The sequence below is a fragment of the Chenopodium quinoa genome, unplaced genomic scaffold, assembly GCF_001683475.1.
Source record: "Chenopodium quinoa cultivar QQ74 unplaced genomic scaffold, ASM168347v1, whole genome shotgun sequence".
NCBI lineage: Eukaryota > Viridiplantae > Streptophyta > Magnoliopsida > Caryophyllales > Amaranthaceae > Chenopodium > Chenopodium quinoa.
Window position 1 is genome coordinate 6142539 of NW_018745413.1, and position 21427 is coordinate 6163965.

The window sequence follows — 21427 nt, forward strand, 5'->3', positions numbered from 1 at the left end:
CATTTTGAATTTCATATATGATCAAATTATTTCAGAGGAATGAAACTTTATAATTTAGGTCGCATATAAACAAAACTACATACTAAAATGAATATTTTTGAATTTCATAAATGAACATTATCTTTCAATTATGTTACATGAACCTAAAGAATCTATATCGAAGTGTTAGTGAAATAAACATTTTTGTATACTTAAATGAACAATCATAGACATATATATATGTGTCAAAAGAATTTCAAAAAAACATCATGTAAAATGAACATATAATATATGATTATAAATGATTATTATACCTTACAATTGCAGACATGTCTTTTTCAACAAGGACACTTGTTATTATATCTTTTAAGAGTTGAGGATCAATTGTATTTTATTCACTCTTGATTAAATAGGAATATCATCATCATCACTGTTTATACAATTTAAAAAAAAATCAATTAAGAATTATATAGCTCCATAATGTAAGTGACAATATCTGATTTATTTTTGAACATTTTTTAAAATAGAATCATCAAAGGTTTATGATGAATTAACAATATGTGATTTATTTTTGAACATATTTTGACATGTGAATGAACATACATTAATATATGTGTGAATATACACATATCCAAATGAACTTCTATATATCAAACTCGAATAAGCATCTATCAATATTAGAGCTAAAATGTATGTAATATATTATTCAAATGACGCTCATGAGCATATAATTTAATATGAAGTTAAACATGTATTATTATAGTTTATGTGGATATTTTCAATATAATAATGAACATGTACGTATTTACATTCAAATAAACATATGTTTAAATACCAGTAAACATTCATTAATATGTAAAGATCGTAAACAAAATTAGGGTAATCTTCTCTCAAGAATGAACCCTAGTAGATGTAAGGTAAGAATGTAAATGATCATATACTAATATCATAATGAACATCTATCAAAATGAAAATGAACATTTGTTTAGCAACCGTCTTCTCTGACGGAACCTTCGAAGTGTTCTTCTCTGTTTCGTTTCTACAAAAATACCACCAAATATAGTAGATTGTAGTTTATTTTGCACAAAAATAAGTGTAATCATTGTAGATTTTGTTTTAGAATATCAAAACACAAATTAAAACATCAAATCTAGGGTTTACACTCAAAATTCTACTAAAATGAACAAAGTCTTACTCTTCTTTTTGGAATCTAGTTGCGATTGAAGAACTTAATCTCGAATGTCAGACATTTTTAGAACTTTTGATGCAATTTGCAGTAATTTTGAAGCAATTTGTAGTGAGTTTCTTGCGAGTTTTTTGGTTTTGATGAGAGAGAATTTGTCAAAAATGGATTTGAAATGATATTTTTGATTTTTTTTTTTGCAATTACCGTGGTTAGTTAGTGGGGGGTAAGTGCAACTGTGCAGGTTGTATGGTTAATGGGGTGTGGTAAGGGTTTTATTGTAATTTCAAGGAAGGGGTAGGTATTAATGGCTAAAGGGGGGTGTAGTGAATAGGAATTACTTGAACAATGGGTGATGACATCTTTTTTTTTTTTTTTAAAAAAAAAATTATTTTAATTTTCTAATTTTAAGAAATGGTTATGTAAAGTATTCAAAAAAGGGCAATTACTTCTAATCAGGGCATTTTGAGAGGTGATTATTTTCAAAATTTCCAACAAAAATTGAATTTTGTTAGACAATTCTAATTATCTAACCGGTACAGTCATGTAGACTAACTACTCAGACGGCACCCATTTTCATTACATAATCTTGAAAACTCAAAAGTACATAATGGCCCCTAATTGCAAAACATTAAATGGAACACCGACAACATAGAATTTTCACAGTAGTAACTGACTGTACGGAAGCAAACGCAAGAGACTATTCAACAAAAATGTTCATCAGATTTGAAACAAGGATATTATTTACTCAGTTGGCATCATATAGGTCCTATCTAAATAGTTGATCTGTCCTTTGTCCTACAAGAAATGCACAGACTTTAGCAGGATGTAGCTTCCAACATGTATAGTAGATTCTTCGACTCAAATGTTAAATCTTTGAGGCACACTGTCAAAATCGTCGAAGTCAAAGCGTTGCCGTTCTTTCCCAACCTGTTGTACACAAGGCCAGTCATCCATATCATTTAGTTGCAGTGATGGACTAAGGTTAGACCAGCATATTCACACAGACTAAGACATCAAATTTACCTTTGCCAAGTACAGTGGATCACACGAAATCTGTTCATCTACAGAAGCTAGTTTCTTTGATAGAGCCATTATCCTTCAAAAGAATTTCAAGAGTTATTGACAAGCATTTTATGAACCAAATGACAGTTCAAATCCCTACATTACAACAGAAACTTACGGAGATAAGCCTGAAAAACAAATAATATCTTAGCATAAACTAACAGACACCAGAACTGTGCAGTGCCAGCACGATAGCAACTACAAATTTCAGCAGTTCAGCTACTCCCCTTCATCATTTCATAGTGTAAAATTACAGCCAACCAAAACCATAGAGGCATAATACCAAAAACAAAACTATAAAGGCAATAACATGTAACGACCAGCAATGATCTACTGATAACAACTCAAACAACTGTGACATTGGACAAAATCACAAAAATATACATAATTTGAAGAAAATACCTCTGAATGGAGCTATCTATGTGTTCAATCATCTCACATGTTTTATACTGTTCTGGTTCCTCGAGGAATCGAACCATTCCATCTTTCTGGTTGATTGTAGCATAAATATGACCGTCTTGAATCTGATAAAAAGAGATTACTAGTGTTTGAATGAATAAATACATAAGAAAGCTTACAATAGATAATTTATTTTTGATGACCTACAAAAACTAAAGATGTTCGTGACAACTGACAAGCCAAGCATAACAAATGACAACAGCAATGTCTAAAATGTCCACAGCCATTAAGGCTCCAGAATTGTATAAATAGTCTAATTTACCATTTGAAGAACATGCATCTCTGCTTCCTTGGGACTGTTCAATTGCACTGTATTGGCTATATCTTGAAGAGATAAAGTCAAGTATGTTTGAGTCAATCTCTGGATATTTCGCTTATATATGGATGAAACAACCTGCTTCACCAATCCAAGGTTGTTATCCTGGAAAACAGATAGAGAAAAGGTTTGTAAAGTTTAGCCCGCTTCCCACTGATCAAGTATATAATGAAGACTAGCTCACAAGTCACCATATTAATAACTCACCCCTTCAAACCTGTCCTTGTTCACCTGAACAAATGTCTCTAGCTCAGCGATATTCCCATTGCTGTAACTATTTACTAGTTCAAGGTACACCTGCATTCAGGTAAACGCGACGAATTTCACTGATGTAATATTATGAAACACTATATTTCAAGATTATCAAATGCATTTAACATTAGCATGTCGCAAGGCGAAGGCGCGCGCCTTTTCTATGCAAGGTGCATGTATGTATATATTTATTTCAAACTATTTTTTACTTTGCTTGTACTTAATACCAATTAAAAAGATTTATAATAAATTAAATAATGATATATGTAAAGCTAAGGTAGTCTTAATTTGAAAAAATGTCCATTCTTCAATTTATAACTTCAATCTTAGTTATTTTCCTTGAGGCGCACGAGACACGCGCCTTCCGTAGGTGACTAAGCCTCGCCTAGCTAAAGCGCATTTCCCAAAGCCAGGGAGCGAGGCGTGCCTAGGCATGCCTTAGGGGCGCTTTTTAAAACCAAGAAAGGAGCGCGCTTCCTAAGCCAAAGAGTACGAAAGCAATACTGTATATGAAAGCAAACTTTAAACAAAAAAGGGCCAATGACGCACACAAGGACTAGTGTCATAGACAAAAGATAACTGACTCATGACACTCCAATCAGGAGCTTTGTGACAGAATATGTTGGCTATCAAATCAATGATAGCAAAATTTGATACAACATGATAAATCAGCTCAAAAATGTATTATAACAAGTTACAAGTTATCAGGGCTCATTTGTATTCTTTTTTTATTCTGTTTTTTTGAAAACTAAAAACAAGAAACAAGAAAAAGTAGTTTGTATTTGTTGTCAGTTTTCAAAATTGTGATATAAATTTGACTAATTTTCATTTTTTCACAAAATCATGTCATATGGCTTTTTTTTTTTCTTTTTTTTTATAATAATAATAAAAAAATAAAAATAAATAAATAAAACTACAGTGATACCGAATGAACTCTTAAATTCCATGTTCTAGTTCATCAATCATACTTGCACAAAACAAAAAAAAACTGAAAAACTACAGTGATACCGAATGAATTCTTAAATTCCATGTTCTAGTTCATCAATCATACTTAAATACTAAAATGTTGAGCTTCTTCACTTCAACTTATTTTAAAAATTTTTACTTGAACTTCTCAGATTTCGATAAAAACTTCTAGTACTTAATACTAAACATCTTATCTGCACACTCATAATAATTATGATAACTACATATTTGGAAAGTATGCAGAGAGAAGAATGTAACAAGATCTCACTTAATAATTCTTCTAATACATTAGTATAAAAATTCGGTCAAAGCTTTGTCAGATAATTACATCAGATCAGACTATGACATACCAGACTTCAATAAAATCAAATCTTCACTAGTTATTTCAGGTGGAGAACAAATTCATTATCACCCTCTCGCAGTTAGGTTTAAAAAACATGTCCAGGCACCAGGCAAACCAAGGCATGGGTCAGGGGTATCATGCACAAAGCTAGACAGCTCGTGCTTCTAAGCTTCCTTTCCCAAGGCAAAGCACCTAGGCTGTCTTTTGTTCATATGTGAGAGAGAGGAGATATGACTTGGAAACACACACACAGATATATATATATATATAGGTTAAAGATTATATTTCAAATTACTCGCCTTTTAAGCCACACTCGCCTTTTAAGCCACACTTGAAATCCTTCATAAGTAATCACTTTTATCAACATTAAGTTTTACAAAAAGCCATCGAAGCCATATTCCTTGAATATTCATATAACCACACGTAAAAAGGACAGCCAAGTCCAACACCATGACGTTTACTCAATCATAGCATCAAAGTCAAAGTGGTGTTTATATAGGGCTGGCAGGAAAAGAACAGGTTCCTCTGTTTGGTTCAATGCCCCTTTATTTCAAAAAAAAAAAAAGGGGAGGGGGGGGGGGGTCTTCCCAAACCTCATGAATCTCACTTCTACCTCAGTCAGTCAGCCCTACAACTCCCAAAAATCATACTGTAACTTGCATTCTCTAAAGACTTCCCTCCAAAAATAATCCATATTGTTTCATGCTCTAATGACCTTTCCTTCATTGTCTGGAAACCACTAGTTGTTATCTCTTTGGCATCTAGGAGCATTATTAATCAAATTATCATCATATCATGTCCGACAAAAGCAACAAAACCATGACTTTGGACCATTATCATCATGTTGTCAATTGAACTTAGTTTCTTTTTCCTATCTCTGTTCTTATAAATCAATTTTGAATTGATTGTGGTGGTTAGGATGTATCCAATGGTAACACAAGAAAAGTATCAACTCAAGAAAAGAGTACAAATAAAGTACTTGCATACTACAAACAAACAAACAAACAAACCAAAAAAAAAAAAAGCATAACACACATGATGATTTTATCTCTACAAATGGGAGCATAATGCACATTACATGAAAGAGCTCCAAATCCTATTCCCAAAGTTGAAAATATTTGAAACAAAAGGATCTGATTTTACCCACTGGCTAGCTCTTTTGGTCTTTCCTTGATAAGTTATTAGGCTACATTAAGAGTTTAAGGCATGCCTTAACACTTGGAATTTGTTTCAAAAGCTGATTTATTATATGGGTCCAGAGCAAGTTTAGCCCCAAGTCTATGTGACATCATTTTTGTGGTCCCCATTGAAAATGATGTCATCAAATTCTTGTTAGGACTCACTAAGATTTACACAAATTTATCACTTTAGCCCTAAGACTTAAATATTTGACATAATTATATGTAGAAAAGTGTAAGGAAAAAAAAAAGGGATAATAAAAATAAAAGTGAGGTGTGAGTAGTGGGTCCCAATCTCAAGTCTTAAGTTGAGTCTTGAAATTTCAAGACTCAATTTGAGACTTGCTTGAGATTTTTGAAGAAAAATGGGAAAAGTCTTAAGCATAAGTCTTAAGACTTAAAATGATGATGTCACCCCAAGACTTGGACCTAAACTTGCACTAAGTCTTTTTTTTTTTCCCCTTCGTAGTGTGTTAATTTTTTGCAGCAGATTAAGGCCTTGTCCGTTTAACCTAATAATAAGTCTTAGGACAATTAGGTTCAAGTTCAAACTAAGTCTGAAAAAGAGTTACCAAGAGTTCTTTTTTTACTACTACGTCCTTAAATTACATTCAAGTTAAAGGTTATCTCAGGGCAAATAATTCTACACAATGTCAACAAAGTGCTAACAGATTCAGATAAGTTTAGATGCAGAAAATTTAATGCAAAAAGAACAAAGCCTTATTTTTGAAGCAAGATTAGATAAAACTCAATTTCCGGAAGTTCACTGTTGATAGAAGAGGTTCTATGTCACAGTTATGTTCTAGTTATGACAAAACCCCAATAAAAAAAACTCGGAGATTAGAGGTGAAATTCAAAACTCAACTTAAAATTTAAGGTGTTTGGCAACGTAGGGGATTAGGTAGAGGTCAGTGACAAGGGTAGTGGTTGTCAAATGACACAAAATTTTACGACGCAAAAAATTATAAGTAGTGGCGCAACATTTCTACCTTCCATTTATAGCTTTCTACCTTCATGTAGTATCTTTGTAGTTTCTTTGGCAGTAATCAATAGGTTTGATTTATGTATAAAGTTATTTTAATGTAGATTAAAATATGGTACAATATGAAAATTTTATAAATATTGTTGAACTTCATTGTGGTCAATTACATAAAGTATTGTCGTTTACTTTTTCCATCATTTGAAAGAGTGTATAGTACACATTAATTGTTCATGCCATCTCCTATCGTAAAGTCATTATTGTATAAGGTATTATTAATAATTTCTTGAAAGCTAGATAGCATAACAAGATTATTGTAAAAATACATTAATTTTGACAAATGATTATTATGCGAAACAATGTAGAATATTAAGTATACGAATATCATTACCTTTACACACCTTTTTAACGTTTGACTTTATTATTGAAAAAAAAATAGATGCACTATTTTTTAAATTTTTTTAAAAAAGGTAATATTGAATACAACCATAAATTTATAATCAACCGTAGCGTGGACCTGTAGTCAAATATCATGTACTGTGACTGAAGGTGGTAGGTGAAGCATCAGCAAGTTATGAAAAATGTCTTTCCCTCTCCCTTCCCCCAACCCCATAATCATCAAATTCTTGTCAACAGAACAAAGAATGCAATTTCTTTACTCATGTGCTTAACATTACCTGAGTTAGATTCTTGATACTCCTTTGAACAACCGTAGATGTATACTTAGGAAAATGAGTGTTGAACTGCCACCAGACATGTAATTGTCAGAGCTAGCACCTTGAAATCTAGATTCTGGGTACCAAAGAAAGAAATGCAAACCCACTAATTTACAGAGATAAGTACCTGCCCATGGTGGATTAGTGAAACCAATATGTACTTTTTGTATGCTTCAACAGCTATTGCATTTAATGTAGACATGGGAGCAGTAACAACCTGCAAAAAATATTGTAATAGCACCATAATCACAGGGACTAAGAGAATAAACTGTGCCTTAACTCTCATCATGCATAACATCAAATTTAAATTTACAGAATAAAAGCAATTTTCATAAGTTGAGAAATCAGAAATAATATAGGACTCTAAGTCAAAGAAAAAACTCACATTGCGAAGAAGCTCCAATGCTTTCTCAAACTTCTTAAGTCCAATACAGATCATTCCCCTACCATTAAAAATCAAAATACTCGGTTCATCACAATTCAACAATCTAATTTGATTGAGGTGGGTGATTTTTACTCACAATGAAAGCTCAAATAATTTCAGCTTTTTTATCCAACAAAATCTCCAAGTTAATAAGATAATGAACAAAAGTAATGCAAAGAAAAACTAAAGGGGTAAATATAATAAAAAAAAAAAAAAAAAGAGTTAGCTTTTTTATTCTACACAACGTCAAAATCTCCAATCTAAAAATAGAAATTAACAAAAGTAATGTAAAGGAAAATAAAGAGGCACTTGTTAACAATAAATCTGAAAAAGCAATTTCTCTTTCAGATGGGAGGGTACACCATAGAAGTTCCCAAGTCCAGTGGAAAAAGTAAATAATTTCATCTGAATTCATAATAAAACTACATTCAAAACAAACACAAGGAAATCTGATGTCTGACATAACTAGACAGAGTCACTTTGAGTACCTCAATCTGCAGAAAGAAAGATAAAGCTTAATAATGTATATGATAAAAATTTGGAAAGCATCTCTGCAAATGGTTTTGATTTTTTTTTTTCTTCCCAATGTTGGCCAGTTAGGACCTTAGTGTAGTCATATATCCTCCATTCTTTTTTAATTGCAACGTTGGGGTTTTCAAGCTTGCCAACACTTATTTTCTACCATCAATGCAATCAATTATTTATACCAAATCTAGAAATTCAATTCTGAGCATAACAGTATAGTTGAAGCTTTCATCTCATCAGGCACCACCAGTAACACTATAATCAGTGTAAGATTGATTTTCAAAGTTAAATTGCGCCTAGGAACTAGGATGTGATTCTCTATTCTCAATTCACAATCTCAAATTCTTAATCAAGATAAGGTTGCCATGACTGAATTATCTCTAAAATGCCTTAGTCCATATATATATATATATATATATATATATATATATATATATATATATATATATATATATATATATATATATATATCTGTCAAAAGATCAAATAAATATCCTACAGAGTTCCCAACTTTCTAGATCCTTAAAATGCATAATGTACCTGCTTTTATTTCCTATCGTTGGCACGAATAGTTAGTCATTAATTCATAAAGTTTCATGGTAAGGGACAAGGTCAAACCAAATTATGTTAGAGAAGCATAGAGATAGGACAACGTCAACAAAATTCAAGACCAATGATAGTAGCAACTCACCCATAGTAACAATAGAGAAATAGATCCCTGGGCTGGTCAACCTCAAAGACATCATCTTCTAACACGGATAGACCACTCTTATAGCACTTTGCTAATATACAGAGAAGAAGAAAGTCGGGGTGCAGAGTAGTCAGATGCTCAGAAGAAGGGCGAATTTTACGGATAGCAGTCAGCATTGGGGCAACACCTCTCATGGGAGCCTCAAGGACTATAAGGTGGTCCTTAAACCTCTTGCAGACACTAATAACTGCCAAAGAAAAGTTTCAAATAGTCAGATTATACCTACAAGACTACCAAGTTTTGACTAAATATATATCCTTATACAAATACGTACACTTATGTTGTGCAAGTTGGATCTGCTCAGCAAGGCAAGAGCTAATAAATCTAGCCACCAATAGAACCACCTCATTAGCTCCATCTCTTGATACTGAATGTGTATAAGCATCCCTGTAAATTACATAGATAAAATCTAAGATTATTCTTGAGAAAAGGGAGATTACATGTGTGAATAAGGGAAAAAGAAAATAGAAAAGTCCTGCTTGGCATCATACACATAGGCTATGTTACTCGGACTCTTTCATTTACCTCACGTGTCCGTGTCGACACGACTCGTGTCGGACACCGACACCGACACCGACACTTGGACACTTCATTTTTAACTAAAAACACAATTTTTTTCAAGAAAATGGGCGAGTCCGATACTTGGACACCCGTGTCTAATTGGACACTTCATCCGAGTCCCATAGCACATAGGTACCGCCATATCACTATACATTAAAAAAATGATAAAAACAATAAATTCATACAGTACCCAGCTAACTTACAAACATGTTAGGTACTAAAAAAGACATGGTTGAAGCTAAAATGTGGTAAAGAACCACCAACACCAGCTTTTGCACACCTTTTCTAGAACTACATAAAGTGATCCTCTGGATATTTGGCGTTAACAAATCCAAGAGGTTGGTTCTGGATTCATATAAAAAGGATGGTTTTCAGAAACAGCAATAAACACTCTGCCCCCTGGCCCTTGCCAATTGCCAGGAGATGTCAGTGCATTTCACAAAATCTTCCTCCCATGATTAACTAAATTTTTATCAGTAAGAAGCCATTAGGCATTAATAAACATATATATAGGTTAAAAAATCAATTGTCAGCTTGAATTAAAATCATAAGAGACCAAGCTAGTGTTTCAGAGAAATAGCTAGGGTTTTATTGTAAAATCCTCACTTTGATCCACAACCTATATATTTTTCTTATACTATGTGCCTAAGTAACAAAAGAAATATTGTTTACAACAAAATTGCTAGACTATAGAGCAATATGTCAATGAATTACAAAGATTATCATTAGCATGTGAATGTAAAGTCAGGGATGAACATAAAATTGCTCTCGAATGACCTAGATAATGAGATTGCAAATCAAGTAGAATTGCAACAAAATTTTAGTCGTTTGATGAGGCATGAACTTTGGCAAACAAAATTGAAGGACAATCGAACAAATCCAAAAGCCTGTCCAAAAAAAAAGGTCTCAAGCTCTAGTGGATTCATGGAAATTAGCAACTCCGAGTCTCAACCTTAACACAAGGACAATTAGCTATAAAGGATAAACAATGCTTCAGGTGTAAGGACATGATCATATTGCTCAGCAATGTCAAGCATAGAAAGAAACCTCAAAGGATTACCAAGCTTTAATGATGCGGCAAAGGAAGAAAAGGAAGAAGAGGCTTGTGTTCTTACTTTGTACAAGACATCACATATCAGGTTTGATAATGGAAAGGATGTTCTCAACTATTGTGGCAAATGGAAAGGACGAAACTTGGCATGTGAAGATTTTGAGGTCTTTACACATGGAAACGACACTACTTGAAGAGAATTAGTAGCGAGAGAGCTTGTTCCGCACAAGTTTGGTGAATGGTAAGCTTTGCTCGATGATTGAGGATAGGGGATAATGTCCTAATGTTGTAGCTAGTACACGGTACAGAAGGACTTGGAATTGCCTACTCGTGATACTCAATTGGTTGGATGAAGATGGTGGGATTTGATTATAAAGCAAGCATTGGTAGCTTTTAATTAATTTGGAGATTATAAAAAGTGGTTTGGTTTTATCTGATTCCAATGATAGGATACAACATCCCGAAGTGTCCTTCATAAGATTGGAAAGTTTTACACCATTGCAGGGATAATGTTTACGAGGTAAAGGTGGAAGCTAACCGATTTCATTTATCATCAAACAAATATGAGCCGAAATTGTTCTTAACATTCAAAGCTTGAGCTCAAATGCTTATACTTTGATAGAACTCCTAACAATGTGGTTACAAGAAAATAAGAGCCACCGCCCGTCCCCTCCCCCCCCCCCTCCCTTCCCCGGCCAATGAAATAACAGCGTGAACAGGGAAACTCGCAGTCAGATTATATATATAATTTTAACCCTTGCCAACGCAAAAAATACTACTTCCTCCTTTTCAAAAAATCGCAACACTTTGACAGAGGAAGTATATAATCATGACGATAGTAGAAATTCAAAAAAACTCATAGCATATATCAAAATCATCCCTGAATTAATTGTGGTGACGCATGAAAAGCTAATTATGACTACTTCATTCCAACAATAATTAAAAAAATAGCAAGATTCATATGAAACAAACTCAAAACATGCTAAATTTACGAACAATCATATCAGTAAAAAAAATACTAACTACAATAACACAATGTCATCCTTCAATCTCATCGCAAAACTAATTGTACACAAAATAAAATAAAGTTGGAAATAGAAAGGGGCTTACAATAAGTAGAGATAACCGAGCGAATGCACTGAAGGATCGAGTTGATGAAGAAAAGGAGCCAACCGAGAGGAATTGTGACGAAGAGAGTCTTCAGCTTGTTTGAGGAAAAGGTGTAGTTGATTCAAATCTCCTACGCTACCAGATAGCCCTTGGATTTGCGCCACCAGCTTCTCCACCGCATCCATGCCGACTGTGGGGGTTCGCGAGCATCATATAGTGAGAGTAAAAAACAATTTCATAATAGTATTATTACAAGCAAATTTGATTTATTTATCAACTTAAGCTCAAACAATCACATTATTTTGGGAAAAAAGATCCAATTTCATAATTCGGTCCTAACCTTAACGAAAAATATCTAATTTCATATTCAATTATATCGAAAAATACATTTATGGAATTCAAAACCAATAGTTGAGATTTATGATGTTTGTAATCTAAGAATTTAGAACCAATAGTTGAGATTTACGAACCCTAAACTTAAAGCACTGATGATTAAATTAGACTAGATAAAATATAAACCCTAGATTGTGAAATTGATATGATGATAACAACAACAAACAATTTACCTTAGAAGCTTGTTCAATGGGGGATACAGCAACAGAGAACGTGAACTGCGCTTTAATGGAGAACGTTGAGTGCGCTTCAATGGAATAACTGAGAGAGGTAGAAATAGAGCCTTGTTAAAAGCCATGACCCGCCATAGTTATAAATGGCTTGGATCCGTCTAATAAGAGTTAATTTTGCAACACTTCACCACAATCCTTCCCAACACTTGATTCTCACGCACTCTTCTCTCTCTCTCTTTTTTTTTTTTTTTTTTTTTTTTTTTTTTTTTTTAATTAATTAATTAATTTATTTGGCATCCAAACAACTTCCACCTCTCTTAACTTCCGCTATTATTTTTCCCGATAACACCCAACTACCCAAAAAAACTACCTATTTGTTATATACCGAGTATTATAGATATATATAAATCAACTTAACATATTTGAAATATAATTTTATTATATATCGAGAACTATATAAAAGTCATTTTCAGGTATTTGAAATATAATTTTGTTATTAGATATTTTTTTATGCATCCCGTGTATTTTGCACGGGTACACTCTAGTAAAAATAAATTGGGCGGGCCTTTATAATCGTCTAATTATGGGGTAGGGTAGGCCTTATAAGTAAATAAAAAATCTCTCCTCTCTCCTCCTTCCTCTCTCTTAAACTCTAGCCTCCATTGTTGAATTTTAAAGGGGCTTTCATCGGTTTTAACCGGTGAAAAGCCCCAATCCTAGTTTCTTTAAAGTTTTTTTAGGTTTTATAATAATGCTTCTCCTTTTGGGAGGAACTTTTCTCCCTCGAAAGAAAAGGTTTCCGGCCTCCTTCGAAAGACAAGGTTTATCTCCTCTTTTCGGGAGAGAAATTTCTTAGTTTTGAATCCATGATATTAGATCCAATGAATTGTCGTGAAATTATCTCGTTGGTGAAAAATTTATCAAGTTTTCGAATGCACACAGATGAATCAGAAAAAAAAAAAAAAAAACATCCTCACGGCTACAAAGGATCGTTAGATTGTCCCTCCAATAAGGCTGTATTTTCTAGCGATATAAGCGGGAGATGTTCCACAGTGCAAGATCTACTCGACGATCGTAGTTTTTATGAAGGAAAATTTTATTTGATTCAATGTCTTATGTATTTGTTAATGTCGGATCTATATTGTAGATGTCGTATGACTTTTAATTAATGAAATATTTTTGCTATTAAAAAAAAAAAGTAAATTTGATTTAAAAGTACTCCCTCCATTTCAATATGATAGTCTCATATGGAATTAATCACATGAAATAAGAAAAGAATAATATTTGGAATCTAAATTAATGTACAAAATTGTTTGAAATTAATTTTTTCTTATTTATTTATTGAAAAATATTAGCCATAATTGCATAATTCAAGGGTAGAATTTCCTTACTTAGTGCCATGACATCAAATAACAATTAATTAATTTAACCAATTAGAATTCAATATGTATAAAATAAGAAATAAAACTAAGTTTAAAATGAATATGGGTAGATCTTTTTGAAACGCCTAAATTAGTATATGGGACTAACATTATGAAATAGAGGAGTATTAATTTTCCTTTATTTTTCCTTTTCTCAAATACTCCCTCCGTTTAAATCCAAAAAAGCATATTTTATAAGTATATGAAAAACTTTTGTTCCCTCTAGAGCAACTTTAGGGTTTGCACTTGGGAGGGTTTTCTTCTAGTTTTCTTTGCTAGATCTTGCTTTAATCTCGAAGTTTAGGCCAAGTTTTGATCTAATTCTGGATCAAGATGGCTGATGGTGATAGTTTGGCAGTTGTAGATGGAGAAAAGAACGTGAAAGACGAAAAGGAGGTTGATAATAATGCGATTGACTGGATGGAAGAGGCGGATGGGGAGGAGGAGGATCAAATTTTACTTGCAGTGGTAGGTAAGATCTGGACATCACGCAATGTTAATTCTAAGGCTCTAATAACGACCATGAAGAATATATGGAACCCTAAACATGGTTGTGAGGCGAACGAGATAGGAGATAAGACATTCTTTTTCCAATTCCATCATGAGGATAAGCAATTTGTTATGGACTCGCAGCCGTGGCACTTTGATCATCATGTTCTGGTCCTCGATGACGTCAAAGGTAACATTAAACCTTCTGAAATTACTTTGACAAAAGTTCCTTTTAGGGTCCGAATTTATGACCTACCATTTAAAGGCTGACATAATGAGACTAATGCTAGGAGAATTGGAGACAAAATTGGAACTTTTTTGGCCATTGATAAATCTGATGTTATTGGTTTCAATAAGTCTCTAAGAATTCGTGTTGCCCTTGATGTCACAACTCCCTTGAAAGATTCGATAGAACTGAATACTGGTAGAGGTGTAATGTCTGTGCAAGTTAAATACGAAAAGCTTCTTGTATTCTGTTATATTTGTGGTATGCTCGAGCACGGGGATAAGGACTGCAATGAAGTGGTAGGAGCTAGGAAGTTGGATGAGAATTCAAAAACAGCAAAGCGTTTGTTTGTCACTAAAAAACATACGAAACCAAGTATTGGGGCCCATCAAATCAATGAAGTAGCTGCAAAGTTGAAAGAGGTTGCAATTACCAAAATTCAGAAACCTATACCTGATACTATTGAAGACAAAGAGACTGAAAAGCAGACGGGTTTATCTGTTGAGTCTGCTGAAGCCGTATGCTGCGAGTTGGAAGGGACTCCTCATGAGGATGACTCAATTCAGCATGTCAATGAATTAATTGTAGCAGATGAAGCTGAATTAGATGGTAAAGGTACAGAGGACAAGCAGGGGAAAGATAATAATTGTCTTAGAACATGGAATAGATTTGCTAGACAAGGAGTAGGAGGTGTACACTCGGTGTGTTATGAGAAAATTATGCGGAAGAGGAGCATAGATGAAGTGTTAGAAGCAGAAGGTGATAACCATGTCTCGAAGAAAATAATTATTCTTGTCTCATTGACTGGCACGGGGCCATTGGCGGAGGTTGGAGATGACCAACCCCGCCAAGCCCAATGAATGTGCTTGCCTGGAACTGCCGAGGTATGGGCAATCCTCGGTCAGTTTGAGAGCTCCGTAAATGGAGTCGCAAACTCTGCCCAAAGCTGCTATTCTTATTTGAAACCGATGATGGCAGCATATGTGATGGAAAATTAAAAAAATTCGCTTGGTTTTCATGGAGCTTTTAGTGTGTCTAGTATAGGTACTTCGGGAGGGCTATGTATTTTTTGGCGTGAAAATGTGGATTTTCAAATAATTTCTTTCTCACAAAATCACATTTGCGGTGATGTTTGGAGTGGTGGAGGTGTGAGTTGGCGGTTTGCTGATGTTTATGGGTGGCCAAAAACCGAGGAGAAATTTCATACTTGGGATCTTATAAGGAATTTGTGTGACACTACAATCCGATTATGCTAGGCGGGGATTTTAATGAAATCATGACTTACTCTGAGAGGGAGGGAAGGGCTGACAATGTAAGAAGGGAGATGGAACCTTTTTGGGAGGTTGTCGATGAATGTGGTCTTAAAGATTTGGGGTTCAAGGGGGACTGGTTCACTTGGGAAAGGGGTAGAACTCCTGCATCCCAAGTTCGTGAGAGGCTTGATCGCTTTTTCGGGTTTGATTCTTGGTGTTCCATGTTTCGAGATGCTGAGGTTGAACATCTTTTGAGGTACAAATCTGATCAAACACCTATCCTTTTTTCCACAGCTCCAACTAAGAAAAAGAAGAAGAAGAAAAAGAAAAGCTTTAAATTTGAGACGTGTTGGCTGTTAGAAGATGGATGTGAGGAAGTAGTGAAGGCTGCCTGGGGGGATCCTACAAGTGGAAATGTGATGGCAAAAATTGCGGCAGTGAGCAGAGGCCTTGTGAGGTGGGGTGAAGATCTTTGTAATAATCTGGGGAAGCAAGTGAGTACAACCAAAGCTGCCCTTAAGGAGGTTTAGAGTCGCCCTTCAACAGAAGAAAATTGCATTGAGAATGCCAGACTTGAACAACAACTAGATGAGTTGAATGAAAGATGTGAAGCTTATTGGCACTTGAGATCCCGGGTTGCCGAAATCAGAGATGGTGATAAAAACACGAGCTATTTCCACCACAAAGCGTCACAACGTCAAAAGAAGAATACTATCAGGGGCTTACGTGATGAGAATGGGGTTTGGTATGAAGATGAGGAAGATTTTCCTAACATTATTAGTGACTATTTTAGTGGAATTTTTTCCACTTCTAACCCCACAAATCATGATACTTATGTTGTGATCAATTGTGTACAAAAGTCAGTAACTAGTGAAGTGAATGCTACTTTATTGAGGCCTTATACAAAAGAAGGTGTTCATGTGGCGCTCAAACATATGCATCCTAGCAAAGCCCCGGGTCCGGATGGAATGCATGCAATCTTCTATCAACGTTTTTGGCACATTGTCGGTGACGAGGTAACAAAATTTGTGTGTGAAATTTTAAATGGTACTTCCCTCCCTGATCACATTAATAGGACTAATATTGCTTTAATTCCAAAAATTAAAGATCCTTCAATTCCGGCTGACTTTCGGCCAATTAGTCTTTGTAATGTGATATACAAGCTCATCTCCAAGTGTATTGTTTTGCTCTTAAAAGATATTTTATGTATTGTTATTTCGGAGAATCAGAGTGCTTTTGTGCCGGGAAGATTAATTACTGACAATGCCTTGATTGCAATGAAGCTCTTTCACACTATGAAAAATAGGAGCACAGGGAAGAAGGGGCACATTGCAATGAAACTCGATATGAGTAAGGCGTATGATAGAGTTGAATGGGGCTTTCTGAGATAATTGATGCTGAAAATGGGGTTTGATGGGAGGTGGGTGAATATGGTGATGTCATTGGTACAATCAGTGAAGTACTCTTTTTATTATTAATGGCGAGGTTTGTGGTTCGGTCTTTCCTTCGAGAGGTTTGCGCCAGGGTGATCCTTTATCTCCCTACCTTTTCATTATTGTAGCCGATGCCTTTTCTCATATGAACCAAAATAATATGGAAAAGGGCAACATTCATGGAGTAAAGGCTAGCAGGAATGGGCCGGGAATTTCTCATCTCCTTTTTGCGGATTTTACTAGGGCCAATCGAACGGAGTGCTCACTCATTGTTGAAATTCTCAACCAGTATGAAGCAGCTTCGGGGCAAAAAATCAATTATGAAAAATCGGAGGTGTCTTTTAGTAAAGGAGTAAGAGAGGAGCAAAGGGTTAATTTGTTGAATATTTTGAAGATGAGATATGTTGACAGGCACGAGAAATATCTTGGTATCCCTAATGTTTTGGGGAGATCAAGGAGATGGGTTTTTGCGGCTCTTGTTGATAGAGTATGGAAAAAATTGCAAGGTTGGAAGGAAAAGTTACTTTCACAAGCCGGGAAAGAGGTTCTTCTCAAAGCAGTTATCCAAGAAATTCCTACTTATTTGATGGGGGTCTATAAGTTCCCAAAAGAGGTGATTAATAAGATTCATTCGGCTATGGCAAATTTTTGGTGGGGTCAAAGTGAGTTGAAGAAAAGGATTCATTGGAAGAGCTGGGATTCTTTGTGCACTCTAAAGTGTCTCGGTGGTGTGGGGTTCCGCGACTTATCAGTGTTTAATGACGCTCTACTGGGTAGGCAAGCATGGAGATTGGCGACTAATACAACTTCCCTTCTAAGTCGTGTAATGAAGGCCAAATACTACCCTCACTGTGACTTTCTCGACTCTTTTTTGGGTCAAGGTGGCAGCTTCTCATGGCGTAGTGTGTGGAGCTCAAAAGCGCTGCTAAAAGAGGGCTTGTTGTGGCGTGTTGGCAATGGGGAAAGCATCAGAATCTGGTCAGACCCTTGGATTATTGATGATGAGAGCAAGTATGCGACTAGTACTATGAATGACAATTTTTCAAAGGTTAGTAACCTCATTAACTTTGAGTCTATGGAATGGGACTATGATCTTGTCCGTGCTAATTTCAATGACCGAGATTGTCGTTGTATTTTTTCTATCCCCTTGCGTGAAAGCTTCCCCAATGATGATCTTACATGGGCGTTTTCCAAAAATGGGCTTTACTTTGTCAAAACAACCTATATGCTTGGGAAGGGGTGTGATTTGGACAAATTTCACAATGCTTGGGTGGATCTCTGGAAATTTAACGTGTGTCCTAAGGCTCGGAATTTTATGTGGAGATTGTGCACGGAAACTCTTCCTGTACGAAGCCTTCTGAAGTATCGCCATCTTACTGAAAATGATATATGTCCTTGGTGTGAATCTGCATCAGAAACTTGGAAGCATGATTTTTCGAGTGTGATCGTGTTCGTGACCTTTAGGATAACTTGGAGTGTGCTGGTCTAAAGTGTGGTGATGACATATCATCTGCTTGCGATCTTGTGGAAAGTTGGAGAGGAAATCGGGCTGAAATAATTTCTCAAGGAGTTTATCTTATGTGGGGAATTTGGCTTGATCGTAATTTAAAGATATTCCAGGAGAAGGAGACGCCAATCTCAGATCAATCGAGTTCAGAGATGGGTGGACGAAACTGAGAGGTACAGCAAGCTAGGCTATATACCCTTCACCTCCAGCAGCCACGCACTCAAGCCTTGCTACTTGGGTGCCTCCCCCTGCTGGTATTGTTAAGATAAATTCTGATGCATCTCTGACTGACGAAGGCTAGGTTGGGTTGGGTGTTGTTGCTCGCAGCAGCTCTGGTGAAGTCTTGTTCTCAGCTTGCAGGAGGGTGCGAGCTTGGTGGCAAGCTGATATAGCAGAAGCAAAGGCAGTAGTAATGGCTATCAAGTTAAGGCGTGATTTTGGGCTTGATAAGGTGATTTTCGATACTGATTGTTAAGTGGTTACCAACCGATTGTCCAAAGGAGCCTCCCATCTTACTGATCTGGATGCAACACTCTCGGATGCTATGAGGCTTAGCTCATCCTATACTTACATTCACTGGTCACATGTCCGTCGCACAGGCAATGAAGTAGCTCATCACCTTGCAAAGTATATTCCTTACAATGTTGAGCAAATCTGGGAGAATTGTGTGCCTAATGATGTATCTCCTTATGTACTTATGGATACTCTTATTAATGAATGATTAAGCCTTGCGCTCCCTTTAAAAAAAAAAAAAAATACTCCCTCCGTTTTTTTTAATGCATCACTCACATTTACACGGAGTTTTAGGAAAATTATTTGCTTTAATATTACATTGTGCAAGTGGGGCAAGTGGGTAATTAATTTATTTTGATAAAAGTACAATGTGGGTCATGAAATAGATAATATGTGAGAGAGATTGATTTATATAATTATATATGTGGGGGACCATAAAAGAGAGAGAAATGCTAAAATATTTTGGGTGGAGTATTATAGAAGAGAGAGAAATAATAAAGTTATCAAATATAGAAATGATACATTTAAAAAAAAAAACTCCAAAATGGAAAGCAATGCATTTGAAAAAACGGAGGGTGTATAATTTTTCACAAACGCACTAAAGTTTGTATCAATTTTTTGGAAGTTTTTTATTTATTTTTTTTTTAAATTTTGAAAACAGTTGAAATTACACTAATTAAACTGAATTTACAACAAACGAAAGGAAAGTAAAGTAACATGAGTTACTATAGGCATAAGAAGCCCTTACACATTACTCCGTACCAACTAAGGTCATTAACGACATTTACCTTTAAGCTATTACAACGAATGAGGACAACGCAAATAAGGCTTACCAATATATATTTAAACATGCGATAGAACTATTGATAGAACGAGGGAAGTTGGTGATAATGTTTCGTGTTGTGCATGGTCTTTTCTAATATACAATTGAAAGGAATGTTGCTGAAACGGAGATGGTCCAAAATCAGTATGCTTTACCCTAAGGGGCCCCAATAAATCAAACGGCTATTTCACCAAATGCCACTAAGTACTTAAAAAATTCACCAAATGCCATCAAGGTTTTCAAAATTCCCCAAATGTCATCGAGCTTATAAAAAATTCATCAAATGCCATTAATGACTAACGGAGTTGACCGTTAGTCATTAAGACTAAATCTTGACACGTGTCATAACATGATTGGTTTATTTTAATTAATAAAAATAATATTTTTGTTCTTCATTTTCGTGGCAAAAATTACTCGGGTATAGTTTTGGGGGTCATTTTGACCCTTTATGGACACAAATTAAGCTCGAAATTGACAAAAAAAAACGTAAATGCTCCGTCTTGTGTGTTGAAAAATATTTCGATTAGCATGTCGTTATTTTTTAACCATCAAAATTGATCGGGTAAGGTTTTGGGGGTCATTTTTATCATTTATGGGAACAAATTAAGCTCAGAATTGACAAAAAAATAACGTAAATGATCTTTTTGTGCGTTGAAAAATATTTTGATTAGTGTGTCGTTATTTTTAACCATCAAAATTGATAGGTTAAGGTTTTGGTGGTCATTTTGATCCTTTATGGTAACAAATTAAGCTCTGAATTGACTAAAAAATAACATATATGCCCCGTTTTGTATGTCAATATCATAATTCTTTTAGGAAAAAAATGCAAAACGGGGTATTTACGTTTATTTAGCCAATTTCGAGTTTAATTTGTATTCATAAAGGGTCAAAATGACCTCCAAAACCTTACCTGAATAATATTCATCATGAAAATCGAATAAAAGTATTATTTTTATTCATTAAAATAAAAAATTTATTGTGTATTAATTTTAAAAAGTAATGGCATTTGGTGAAATAATTTTCCAAAGTAATGACATTTGGTGAAATAAGAATTACATTAACGAAAAACTAACGTCCATATGCTATTAGTGGCACGAGGGTCATTGTATTGTTTGTAAGTGGCATTTGTTGAATTTTGAAAACTTTGATGGCATTTGGTGAATTTTGTAAGTACTTAGTGGCATTTGGTGAAATAGCCGTAATTCAAATGGATTAAATCCTCTTAAGATATTTGCTTTATGCATGTCAATCACATTTCTTTGCCATTTGACAAAACCATATCTTATATATATTCTCATACAAGGTCATGATATTGTAATGACTTTTACCATCATCACA

At 34.8% G+C, this 21427-nt stretch overlaps 1 protein-coding gene across 1 annotated transcript; it reads right to left on the reverse strand.

Annotated features, from left to right (window-relative positions):
• Window positions 1–1687: 1687 nt before the first annotated feature.
• Window positions 1688–12625, reverse strand: LOC110713331 (COP9 signalosome complex subunit 3-like). The gene is made up of 12 exons (XM_021891789.1): window positions 12425–12625; window positions 11859–12048; window positions 9411–9523; window positions 9077–9323; window positions 7822–7879; window positions 7564–7653; window positions 7398–7463; window positions 3210–3299; window positions 2949–3107; window positions 2630–2751; window positions 2189–2261; window positions 1688–2092 (listed from the first exon to the last, which is right to left on the reverse strand). The coding sequence occupies exons 2-12, from the start codon at window positions 12041–12043 to the stop codon at window positions 2024–2026; spliced, it is 1272 nt and encodes a 423-aa protein (XP_021747481.1). The 5' UTR covers window positions 12044–12048; window positions 12425–12625; the 3' UTR covers window positions 1688–2023.
• Window positions 12626–21427: the final 8802 nt, after the last annotated feature.